The 13,529-nt window shown below is 39.7% G+C and overlaps 1 protein-coding gene across 1 annotated transcript in view; it reads left to right on the top strand.

Moving 5' to 3' along the window:
* Positions 1 to 13,529, top strand: part of LOC114351002 (uncharacterized) — a 98,549-nt gene that overhangs the window by 79,922 nt on the left and 5,098 nt on the right. Inside the window, exons 2-4 of the mRNA XM_028302026.1 lie at positions 5,497 to 5,538; positions 7,542 to 7,735; positions 10,089 to 10,255. Coding sequence (XP_028157827.1) covers positions 5,499 to 5,538; positions 7,542 to 7,735; positions 10,089 to 10,255 — 401 coding nt within the window. The 5' untranslated portion in view covers positions 5,497 to 5,498. The remainder of the gene's footprint in view (positions 1 to 5,496; positions 5,539 to 7,541; positions 7,736 to 10,088; positions 10,256 to 13,529) is intronic.

Raw genomic sequence — 13,529 nt, 5'->3', positions numbered from 1 at the left:
GGTAACAATACAATAAATAAAGACAAATGTCAAGAATGCCTCCAATAATAAGTATAACCTCTGCAAAGAGCTGCAGGTCTGGAATCTGGAATGCAATTATCCCAGCCCGCGGGATCCCGGGATTCCTCCAGACTTCGTTTAAATTACAAATATCGGAATGGAGGAATTTTTGTCTGGCAGTCTATTAAGGGATGAACTGAAAATCTCAATGTAACGAAGACGTTTTGTTTCGACTGTACGAATATCTCTGTAATTTGACTGAGAGATGGTACCTAAATGACAGAAGTAACACAGTCTTTTTGATTTTTATTTTTAAAGATTGCTTTATCATATTATCGCATAAGTTAAGGGGACAGAATACTAACTAACTTTAGCATCTTCCTCGTCGATAGTGAGTACTTTAGTCTAAGAAATGTAGATGCAAAAAAAAATTTACCAGGCGGTGCGAGAACTAACGCGATCTTACGATACTTCCTTTCGAGGGTTGGAAATTCTAACTTCAAGAAATAAATTCGAGAGTTGGAAATTTAAACTTTAGTTTCCCTCTAATTCTCTACCCTCTTTAAATTTCAAGTCTCCCATACTACTTGTGAGTCGGGTAAAGTCTTTTTAGCTAAATTTTAGCTAATTCTGTTTTTTTTTAAACAAAGCAGAAACATACTTGAATTTGGGTACGAAGAAAAATGGTGACTTAGTAAAACCACCGTATCGCGTTTCGACATTCGTCTGATATTATAAAATTAAAGCGCTTTCCTCCTGGTACTTGGAAAATGCATAAAGACCTGTTTTAATTAAAACGTTCATTTTCAAATGAAAGAGGAAAGGTAAAGAGCGCCATTCGTAGAACTAAACATGCTAACCGCTCAAAAACGTTTTGCCTTTTTTGCAAAATACGTTGGAAAATGTAAATATCATGACGATTAATTATGTAGAAACTTGTAAATATTAAAACATATTTGACTGCTTGTCTTGTCCTAAATTTTTAAAGTAATCGTGTAGTTAAAGTTTACCTAATGCTCTTTTTTCATCATCTTGAACGTGAAAGTTCTTTGGTAAACATCAATACTTACTACATTCTAAAAAATACAACATTAAGAATTAACCAAATTGATATGGGACCAACTCAAGTTTCAATCATCTCTACTGTTAGCTACTTTAAAACCTAGTAATATTGCTCTGTTTAAATAATGAATCTTGAAAGAATGAAAGAACAATATTTCTGCATTGCTCATCAAATTACTCGAGTATTTTGATCTCTTGTTGAGCTTACAATTCCAGAGCTTTAAATAAATAATGTCGACCGAGTGGAATTTACTCCAGTGTTCGTAGATTGCAAGAGAAAATGGAGAAAAGCAACACAATAGTTAGTTTTTAGACTTATCCCGGGACACGCGTAAATTTTAGTTTGTATAACCGCTGTAAGTCCACGATATGTGTTATCCGTTGTAATAAGGGAGAGGTCCGGCAATTTGGACCAGTTTTTTTCAATCCCATTTTACACATAGTTTTCTTTTGTTTTTGCTAATGTTCATGGTATATAATTAAAGAAAAATTATTAAACTTACTATTTCATAGGTATTAATCAACATAATTGTTGTATATTTAGCACAAATCAACAAAATACGAGTTCAAAGCGTCGGTCCAATTTAGCCAACCGGTTCGATAATTTGTACCACATGGTTAATAAATTCTATTTCAATAAATTTCAAGCCTTTAAAAAAACTATGGCATAATATTATATGATACATCCTTAACAAATTAGGTAACGAAAAGGAGCAGTAGTTAATAACATAGACAATCGATATTGTTTTACACGTTATCACGATTTTGAGTACAAGTTTTGTAATTCCAATTATCGTAACGCACACTTCTACCTAATCTACTTTGCCAGTCTTTTGCTTTCATTTATTGTTAGTCAAACATAACTACGCTATTATAACTTCAAAATATAATTAACTAAAAAAAAATTCAAAATCCTTTGGTAAAGTTCCATACAACTTGATGTGGTACAATTTAGCCGACAAGGTGATAGTGCTTTTAAAAAATCGGTAAAAAATATAGCTTGTAAATACCGAAAAATGTTTCAAATAATTGTAATCCACACTAATTTACGCTTCTAAATAATATATTAGAAACATCCTGTGATTAAATTTAACAAAATTACAAACTAAACATGCATTGTCAAAAGTTACTTGAAAACAATGAAAAAATAATTTTCAAAATAAAACACACGTGTTCGTTGTCGCGGCAAAAACCAATTGGCCGATATTAATTGAATTTAGTTGTGTATCGCTAAGTGTTGCAATTACAGACATTCAATAAATACTTTACGAAATATAAGGGTGGTACAATTTACCCGGCGGTACAATATACCGAACTCTCCCCTATAATGTGACCCTAAGGAACTCTTTATATCCAGAAAAAGTATTATAAGGTATCGTAAATTTTCTTTCACCATTTGTATCAAGTTTACGTAATTCTCGCGTCTCTGCAACTTTTTGTGTCTGGAAAAAGCTGTCTTATAAAAAAAATTCAAGCAAGCTGCACGCAAGGCTAGTCAGGAGACAAATAAATGGCATATTTTTGTCATTTATTGATAAAACAATAATTGTGTATAACAGAATTTAAGTACATGAACGACTTATCTGGTATGTTACAAATTACAGTGCCAATTTAGCTGTATAAATAACGTAGACCGACGACATCGTAAAGGTAGCAGGGAAGCGCTGAACGCAGGCCGCTACTAATCGATCAACATGGAAAGCATTGGAGGAGGCCTATGTTCAGCAGTGGACGTCCTATGGCTGAAATGATGATGATGATGATGAATAATGTAGCTTACGTATCACGTGTCCAACCGACTGCATAATATCATAATTCGTATTGTAATATTCCTATGCCATTTTGCAACCAACCAAGATGTAAAGTCTGAATTGTGCTGTCGATGTTACTTGAAGCAGATTACATTAAAAAGGATAAACATCATCACAAAAAATAAGATCCTCCTAAGAAAACCAATAAATATTAATGTAAATCGTTTTCAATTTACATAACTTGGAAACGGGGTGTATTGTGAATTGGGTGTTTCATAGATTACTTTTTTATGGGTTGACCCACAAAAGGTGAGGAAATCTGTTTAAAATTCAGGAGATTTCACCTTTTTTATCCTCTGACACTCTTAGTAGACAGAGTTATGAATATTTTTATGGCTTTAATGAGACTTTTATGGGACTTTATCATGTAAGTACTTTGTAATACTGAAAAAACATTACGTGACTATTGCAACTCTTGTGTAGCCAGGATCTACAGCTTGACCGCCAATAAAATCCCAACCAATTAAGCTCAATTTGGTGCCGGGGGAAGTTAAACTGTCATTGTACCCGCAACGAAATTAATCAGAAGAACATAAGAGGAGTTCGAAGTTAAGGTTCGACTTCACTCCAATGCAAAGAGAATGAGAGGAGACCAAACAAAGGTTTAAGTAATTTTTAAGAAAATATATGCACCACGTCAGTACCGAAGCATCAATTATGGAGCCACCTATCTTATGAGCCCCATCTTATGAGCTATTAGTTACCTGTCAATAATATTTTACAAAACCTCTTACAAGCACGGAAATACGACTGTTAATTTACTGAAAACAAATTGTGAAACCGTATCATTACACTTACTTGCATGTTTTTTAATGATCTATAAGATGATGAGATCATGTATTGAAGTAAAATCGGTTTCTAATATCGAACTGCTGAGGTAGTTAGGTAATCTTTCCTGAATAACTATATCCTGGGACTCCGAAAAGCCGGGTTGGAGCTATCTTTTTTAAAATTCTCGGATGATTCCAGAGGCTAAGGTCGTAAAACCAGCCTAGTTAATATTCCGCGCAAAGGTATTGACGAGATAGATTATACGCCAGCGCTATCGCCCAAAAAGAACGTTAAAAAAAATATTGCTCTTACTATCGACGTATTTTGAGATATTAGGATTCTAAATTCCATGCAAAAATACATATGCAAATAATTAGGTACCTCCTTGTTGAAACAATATTTGATGAATTTCAGCTCTTATATGATTACACTGTTAATAGATAAAAAATGCCATTGCTATTTAGATAAAAAGTACCGCTATTTATAGGGGACTATCGAGACGGGGATTTACCGTAGAGAGATTAATAGTTCCTTACGTTTCCCCTTTAGGTTTGTAGCCGTTAGCAAAGATTTATTCAAATGGATTCGAAATTTAAATTGCTGCGTTCTAAAATCAAAAATTTCATTTTAAATTGTGATCCCGCCTCCTTACTTTCATTGTGGTTTAGCGAGAAGGTTGTTACATAGCTCATTAAGCTGCCAGCAATAAAAATAAATGGGAAATTTTCCTCCTTATTCATCAAAAAGCCCAACCCTACTGCGTGGAATAAAATTGGATCAAGATGAGAGAAAAGCTGACATATTTTCAGGTTAATTAGTATTTTCATTTCGACATAAACGAGATAAAAATCATGAACCAATTTTTTCGGATACTGCCCCAAAATAAGCAAAGACGATAACGATATTATATTTGGATAGATTCGCATTACACAATATATTTCGGTTTCAGCCAGGTCGCCCACTGCTGGGAACAGACAAAGAATTTTCACAACAAACGGTCCTAGCCTGCTACCCATATCCCGGTGCTTCAGCGATCTTCACTATCGCGGTCCACCGTGAACATACAAAACTACTGGTACATATTTATCGTTTCAGCCAAATGACGTCCACTGCTGGACAAAGGCCTCCCCCAAGGTTTTCCACAATGAACGGTCCTGCTCTGCCCGCATCCAGGCTCTTCCCGCGACTTTTACCAGATCGTCGGTCCACCTAGTAGGAGGCCTGCCCACGCTACGTCTTCCAGCCCGTGGTCGCCACTCGAGAACTTTCCTGCCCCAACGGCCATCGTCTCTACGAGCTATGTGCCCCGCCCACTACCACTTGATTTTAGCAATTTATTGGCTGTACTTATTCTCTAAACTCCAATGAACAGTTTTTCTTAATGCAGAACAAGGTATTTGACCGCAATCGCACCTGATATTAAGTGAGATGCAGTATAGGATGGTACATGCGTGCCCTGTAAGTGCCTATTCACTCTCGCCTTGAAAATGCCCGGATTATAGTGTTCGGGAAACACAGCAGAAGGCAGCAAATTCCAGTCCCTAGCTGTTCGCATTATAAAAGTGTGTTAGCGAAACGGTTATTGTAGTAATATAAATGTTCATGCTCATCATCATCATACTAACATTTGCCCTATACGGGATTTGAACCTGAAGTTCAACTGATGTAGTTTACCTTAAGTATTACCTATTTAAAAACTTAGGGTCCAAAATATACATCTAGAAACATGTCAGGCAGCGTGTCAAGCCAAGTTCAAGCAAAGGAGGCTAGCCAGCGCCGAGTGTAATATTATCACCTTTTTACAACTTTTTTGTTTTTGGTGAGATTTAAATAAATACACTTTTTGTTACAGATATGCTCCAGTCGTTATTACAGCCCAGAGATAATCAGCGGTGTAAGTTTATTCATTTATTGTACCACAATATTAATGACCAGTACACGAAAAGCTTTGCCTTACGCAAATAATAAATCCAATTTTATGGCACCACACACACCATATGCCATAATGCCAAGTATTGCCAAGATATGCCACGACATTCAACGAAAAGCTATGGGCTTAACACGCTGTCTACCTATGCCTAAAATTTCATCTGAGGAATATGCATGGAAAACTATTTTTCCCATAAAGTACGACTAAATCAAAAGAAGACTGAGAACATCCATTAATTCAACAATATTTTTGTTATCATTGTAATTGAAATAGTTTTTATATCAAACAATATTCTACATATAAATCTGCATTATAAAAATACTTCCATTAATTTAATTAAAAAAGCCATGCATATTCTTTATTAAGATAATAAAAAGCAGCAAGCGTTATTAATTTAGCAAAATCATGCTTCAAACAAAGCTGAAGCTAGCAAGCGTTTTATCTCTGGAATACAGTCAAAAGTATACAACAGAAAAGATAAAGTAAAACGAGAAATTGTAAGGAAAATGAAAAATATCAGTCTTTGTTTATTTGGTAAAATGTACAGCCCCTTATAATGGGAGTCGCGTGATTTCCACCCCATAATAGCATTGTTCCGTGAACGTCCCCAAAATAAATAATAAGCATTGAAATTAGGGACTTCTATAGACGCTATATAACTTGGTATTTTGTTGCTTATTCACAAACGATGCTTGCTTAAGTGAAGCAGCAAATCGAACGCACAGCGTTGAATAGAGCTCTGTGATTGGTTCGTGTGTCATCCAGTATGTCCACACGCACTGTGAGACCTTATAGTAATGTTTGTCAATACGGGCGAAAATGAGGAACTAGTTTTCCTTTATTGAGGCAATATACATACAAGTTTTAATAGAATTTACGAGTACCTCCATTTTGTACTTAAAAGATGCAGCGAAAGAAACTCAGTATTTCCAAAATATTTTCCAAAGATTATAGCAAGGAACAGATATACATATTTTGTACTTTCTTCTTTATATTAACTCTATTTTAACTATGTACTTTTAATATGTGAATTGATGAGCCAAATGTCTTCTTCATGCTTCGCCTGGATATCGGTTTGTTGAACTAATTGATGTAAGTAATCCACGAGTTTTATAATATCTATTGTATATTCTAAAGTAAAGACAATATTGAAAGAATCTGATTCGTAGTTCCAGAGAGTATCCCAAAAACATAAACAGGGTGTCCCAAAAAAAAGTCAGGCGGAAGTCCGGTGGTAGAGCACCCTTAGGGGTAGGTACCCGAGTCACCCCATGTTTGTTCTGCTATTTTTTGTAGAAATTTTGTTTTTAAGGACCTCCTACACATCTTAGCCCTTATTTTTCGGTTTCGGCCGCACGGTATTCGATCCTATAATCAACGTTCAGGGCAACCCTCTATTAAGTTTTTAGCTTAAAATTTTTGTTCTGCATAATTCATTTGTTTTTTTCTTTCAGAAGTGCCAATAATTTCACTTTCTCACCTAGAAAGTTGTTTGAAATATCTAAAACCTAAATGGCTAAGGTTACACGTCCCGGTTGACCAGGACGAGTCCCGGTTTGAAATATTTTTTTTCATTTAAATTATAGCCTTGTTTCGCGCTCGCTTCGCTTGCGCTTTAATTTTAAGTTGCTTTACCAGTCCGATGTGTTCTCATTCACCCGTGCGAAACCGGGGCGGGAAATCCATAGACAATATTGGGAACTAAGCACTAGATATTGGTAGAATCGAGAGAGAATTTAAGAGTAGGCGCACACCGTTGATTTTTTATCGGCCGATAGTTTAGTCGGGCAGTTGATCAGTATGGGCATGTATGGGAGTGCGCACACTACGCCGATTCGATTTGGCCGATTCTTCATACAATTTAAAATCGGGCACAACTATCGGCCAACTAAAAATCAACGGTGTGCGCCTACTCTAAAAGTTGGGAGAAAACAATTGTGGTAATGATCATCACCTTTGCCCCGCAGCCAAAATGATTGGCGCTATGCCAGCAGTTGCTGTGCGCCATGAACGCCGGCGAGCTGAGAAGAGGGGCACAGGGGGGCGCCGGCCCTCCCAGCTGCCCCTCCAGATGGGGCGAATGCCAGACATGGACGCCACTCCGTCCCCGGACACCCACCGTCTGAGGAACGAGCTCTATGTGTGTGGGAAGGTGAGTGAGGTGAGACTTTTGAATCCTATTACTGATGAGATCCAAAGAAGACCCGTGTCCGAATGCACCCCCAACCCATGCGAAACTAGCATGAGTGTGAGATGAAGTAAGTGGTTATTTGGAATTCCTTTAGAAAATGCGTCCATTTCAGAGTAATCAATCGTGCATCAACTGCTTTAGGTAGCGTTTCGAAAAGGTAAGTGAGATTTGGAGAGTGAGTGTGTCTCTTGTAGTATAGTTGTAGGTTAAAGCTTTCACTTCACGGTGCCAGATGGCTATAATCCATATTATTGTCTCCATAACACCATTAGTATTTGATATTAACATGTATATTATCAGAGAATGAAAAAGTCAAGCCAGCATCTGACTCGAACACTCTGATATACTATTTTCAGTAATATTCACCTAACACTGGCTTGCAATACCATGTAACTAAAATCTCATATTTATAGAGTTCGAGTAAGGTGCAAGTTCGTATGCGACTCCACACAGCAGCAGCAAGCGACACGTTCTATGATATACACTCGCGAGCAAAAGTATGGAATCACTTACATGAAGTTGTTTCCACGCGATCTTGTGTACTAACGAATTTGTTAGTAACAAAAAAAGTAGCACCATTTTAAAGATAAAACTTTTAAATTTAAATTGATACCAAATTCATTTAAATCACACCAGTATTTAAAAAGATATCGCGGTTGATGTGAAGAAGTAAGGAAAAAGACATGTATCAACTGTTTGATACGTCGCGAGCTCGCGAGTTGCGGCCTATTTACCCCTTATAAAAGCACGTGTTTTCGGATTTTTGCTTTCACACGTTGATCCATACACATCTCCGCTTCTTTTGACACTTTACTTGGGATTCTACGCCTTCAGAAGCAGCACAAATCGTTGCAATATTGCAACAAGGGCTCAACCAGCGGGCTGTCGCACGTCAGCTCCACATAAGCCAGTCCTGGGTTTAGAAAGTTTTAAGACGCTTTTGGGAGACTGGTGGCTTTATCCCGAGACCAAGTTCTGAACAGCGCCGGTGCACATCGCAGAGGGATGACCGTTTTTTCATGTCAACCTCTCCATAAAATCGTCATTTGACTGGTATCGAAGTCCAGCAAGAGCTCAAAAATGTTCGTAGGATAGCTGTTAGCAAGTGGACAGTTCGTCTAAAATATAAGCAATAGAATTTGACTCCAAAAAGGCCTGCCACAGGCTCGAAACTGATGGCAGGTCACCGATAAGCACGCTTTCAATTTGCTCGTATACATCTCGATGGGAAGTCGAGCAAGCCACCCCTATAAGCCACTGTTTCAGCGAACCAGCACTGCACAAATTGCTCCCCAGGCCGCCTATAGAGCCGACCTCTTCGACTGCTGCACTGCAAACACAGTCTGCATTCATTGGAGAACAAAACTCGCCTCCATTACTCGCCTTCCCATCAAAATGTGTGCGAGCAAATTAAAGGCGTGTTTGTCGGTGACCTGCCGTCAGTTTCGAGACTGTGGCAGTCCTTTTTCGGGTCAAATTCTATTGCTTATATCTTAGACAAACTGTTCACTTGCTAACAGCTATCCTACGAACATTTTTTAGCTCTTGCTGGACTTCGATATCAGTCAAATGACGATTTCATAGAGAAGTTGACATGAAAAAACGGTCATCCCTCTGCGATGTGCACCGGCGCTGTTCAGAACTTGGTCTCGGGATAAAGCCACCAGTCTCCCGAAAGCGTCTTAAAACTTTCGAAACCCAGGACTGGCTTATGTGGAGCTGACGTGCGACAGCCCGCTGGTTGAGCCCTTGTTGCAATATTGAAACGATTTGTGCTGCTTCTGAAGGTGTAGAATCCCAGGTAAAGTATCAAAAGAAGCGGAGATGTGTATGGATCAACGTGTGAAAGCAAAAATCCGAAAACACGTGCTTTTATAAGGGGTAAATAGGCCGCAACTCGCGACGTATCAAACAGTTGATACATGTCTTTTTCCTTATTTCTTCACATCAACCGCGATATCTTTTTAAATACTGGTGTGATTTAAATGAATTTGGTATCAATTTAAAGTTAAAAGTTTGATCTTTAAAATGGTGCCACTTTTTTTGTTACTAACAAATTCGTTAGTACACAAGATCGCGTGGAAACAGCTTCATGTAAGTGATTCCATACTTTTGCTCGCGAGTGTACTTTCAGACGTGTCGCTAGCAACGGATGCTATTTCATAGAAATACGTACGTAGCATTCGTTCCTAGCGACACGTCGTCTGAAAGTATTTCATAGAAATTGTCGTCTGCTGCTGCTGCGTGGAGTCGTCTACGAAATCATACCTTAAAACTATTTCCATCATCCTAAGTCTAACAAAGACTTCCCGATCATCTCCAGGTGGCAGCACTACACGCCGTGGTGGGCTCCCTTCTCCTGGGCATCGTGGTGCTGGTGGTGGGGCTAGTGCAGCTGTCGCCGGGGGCGGAGGCCGCGCAGCACCGCTACTACCTGATGGGGGCTGGTGCGGCCATGGTGGGGGCTGGCGTGCTGGGAGCTGTGCTGAGGTAAGGTCTTGCTTAGTCAAGTTTTTGGATAGTTCATAGGTAGATAGAAAGTAACAACGTAGAGACAGAGGGCAGGGCTTCTAGCTGATGGGAGCTGGTTCAGCTATGGTGCTGGGAGCTGTGCTAAGGTGAGACCTTATTCAAGGTTTTGGCTCTATGGTGAGACGATACTTGGCTCGGGATGATGCATTATAGGTTATAGATAGTGAGCACCAATACAGAGACAGGGGGAAGGGTTTCTAGCTTATGGGAGCTAGTATAGCTATGGTGAGGCTGGCGTATTCGACGCTATGATGAGGTAAGCACTGATCATCTTCAGGTGGCAGACTCGATTTTTATTCAGAGTTGATGCGCAGACGCGGGCGTTTCTAACGGCTAGGTCCATCCGTATCGTTCACAGTGATGAGCGTCTGTTAGATGTGACTACGGTGGTTCTAAACTATTTTGGTTCACCTGCCCAATCGCGGCACTGTGAGCAGTAGACGCCAAGACTCATAGCGCCCGCGCCTCCACTCCGAATGAGGCCCTACACGCTGTAGTACGCTCCCTTCTCCTGGGCTTCGTGGTGCTGGTGGTGGGGCTAGTGCAGCTGTCGCCGGGGGCGGAGGCCGCGCAGCACCGCTACTACCTGATGGGGGCTGGTGCGGCCATGGTGGGGGCTGGCGTGCTGGGAGCTGTGCTGAGGTGAGACCTTGCTTAGTCAAGTTTTTGGATAGTACGGTCATAGGTAGATAGAGAGCACCAACGTAGAGACACAGGGCAGGGTTTCTAGATGATGGGGGCTGGTTCAGCTATGGTGCTGGGAGCTGTGCTGAGGTGAGACCTTATTCAAGTTTTTGGCTCTATGGTGAGACGGGACTTGGCTCGGGCTGATGCATTGAAGGTTATAGATAGTGAGCACCAATACAGAGACAGAGGGCAGGGTTTATAGCTGATGAGAGCCGCCGGGGGCGGAGGCCGCGCAGCACCGCTACTACCTGATGGGGGCTGGTGCGGCCATGATGGGGGCTGGCGTGCTGGGAGCTGTGCTGAGGTGAGACACTTCTGCAGGACTTGGAGGCGAACTGTCATATAGTGGCGATCACAATCGACACCGGTTGCAGTGATACTAGGACTCTATTAAACTAGAACAGCCGCTCAACAAAAAAAAGACACTAGGCCTAATTTTAGAGACGTAACTTGGGTTAGGACACCAACGCAGCTACAGTGGATTGCATAGGTCATGAATAAGGAACATCAAGACAAAGACAGTGGATAGTAGACAGAGGGAACTCGCAAAGTTCGTCATGTAATGATGTGGGCCAGTCTCATAAAACTCTTTAGGTATATCTGCTGTGCCTCTGGCAAACAATACAGTGACAAGACACAACACTGTAGTCCTAAAATTGAAAACCATCAACTTCAACGTTAGTTCCGAATATTTTAATAAGAGTCACAAGAATAACATCTAAAACTCACTTTATAACCTAGGCTATAATTTAGGTCACATGCTCACCGGCCATAACGCCCGCCTGGCCGTAGAGTTCTAACCTAATTACCGTCCTTACGCTCATCCTACCTAGGCAATTAGATCTGGAACTAATTGGCATACCTAGTCGGTAGGCAGGTAGAATAATAAGATAAATACTGGAACTGTTAATAAGATCCCTTGAAAATTTATAGAATAGCAAAACATGTCCCAAGTCATAATAGAGACGCTAAAGATGTGTTATCGATGTATGAATAGGATTGATCGATCTTCCACGAAAGCTTATTTATCACTAGCTGCATGTGCCCGCGACTTCGTACGCGTGAAAACCCGTTTTCGCAACATTTTTCATTTTTTTTCTGTACCTATTACTCGTAGCGTGATGGTATATAGCCTATAGCCTTCCTCAATAAATGGGCTATCTGACATTGAAAGAATTTTTCAAATCGGACCGGTAGTTCCTGAGATTAGTGCGTTGAAGTAAACAGACAAACAAACAAACTCTTAAGCTTTATAATATTCGTATAGATTAGCTTTAGATCTGTGGGTTTCTTTTATCAGAGCGTTCAGAAACACCACCAGATGATACTTTCAGTCATTTCTCTCTCATAAATTAGATAGAGTCTAATTTATCAGATACAAATGGATGATTCGGCTTTTGCTTGCAGTTTAATATGCAAATACGATCTTACTGCATAAAATATACACACATATTCTGTGTTCAAATTCCTCACGGACGAATCAGCATCGAGTCTCGAAAAGTCATCCTTCGTCGTAAATGTATTTTATTCTTCATAAAGCGGCGGAAGATCCGAAGGGTACCCAAGATGAGATAAACTTTCTTTTACACCAATTTTACTTCCATTCGCGTTTTTATCACCGGAAGGATGTTGTGGATGGCTTAAGCCTTCGAACACTTCCTCGAAAAGGTAGCACGAGTAAAATAATAATATGCCCGCTATCAATTTATTTATTTAAGTACTAGCGGCCGCCCGCGACTTCGTACGCGTGGATCCCGTTTTACCCCCTTAGGGGTGGAGTTTCGTAAAATCCTTTCTTAGCAGATGCCTACGTCATAACATCTACCTGTATGCCAAATTTCAGCCCGATCCGTCCAGTGGTTTGGGCTGTTCGTTGATAGATCACTATGTCAGTCAGTCAGTTGCCTTTGAGTTATAATATTTAGATTTTGTTTTTACTCCATAACTGTGAAAAGTTCCCAAATGAAACCCGAACGCTTTTCTTTTGATAGTAATGTCGAAAACAGAGTCACGCACCACAGAAATAAATTGATGCAATAAAAGAAGCAACATTAAGGCCTAATTCACACGAGAGCTTTTTTAACGTCCGTTAAAAAAGCGTTCAAATAGAACATATGCATACCCAAGTACGTGTTCACACGTCGGCGCTTTTAAAACGCGACGCTTTTTTATCGAGCAGTGTTGCATTTTCAACGCAGAGCGTTGGGAATAGGCTTGGGTATGCNGTTCAAATAGAACATATGCATACCCAAGTACGTGTTCACACGTCGGCGCTTTTAAAACGCGACGCTTTTTTATCGAGCAGTGTTGCATTTTCAACGCAGAGCGTTGGGAATAGGCTTGGGTATGCATATTATGTTCTATTTGAACGCTTTTTTAACGGACGTTAAAAAAGCTCTCGTGTGAATTAGGCCTAACTAATTTTGGACGTCCAAAAAGAAAGGTAAAAGCGCTTTTTAAAAGCCTATTAGCAGGAAATAAAAAAACTTTTGAGAAGGCAACAATAACAATTAATAAAATAAGACAATACTAAGGCTGAGTTGCA

Source organism: Ostrinia furnacalis, unplaced genomic scaffold (genome assembly GCF_004193835.3).
Source record: "Ostrinia furnacalis isolate ACB-3 unplaced genomic scaffold, ASM419383v2 OfSCF1066, whole genome shotgun sequence".
NCBI classification, from domain to species: Eukaryota; Metazoa; Arthropoda; class Insecta; order Lepidoptera; family Crambidae; genus Ostrinia; species Ostrinia furnacalis.
This window is presented reverse-complemented; position numbering and strand designations above follow the sequence as displayed.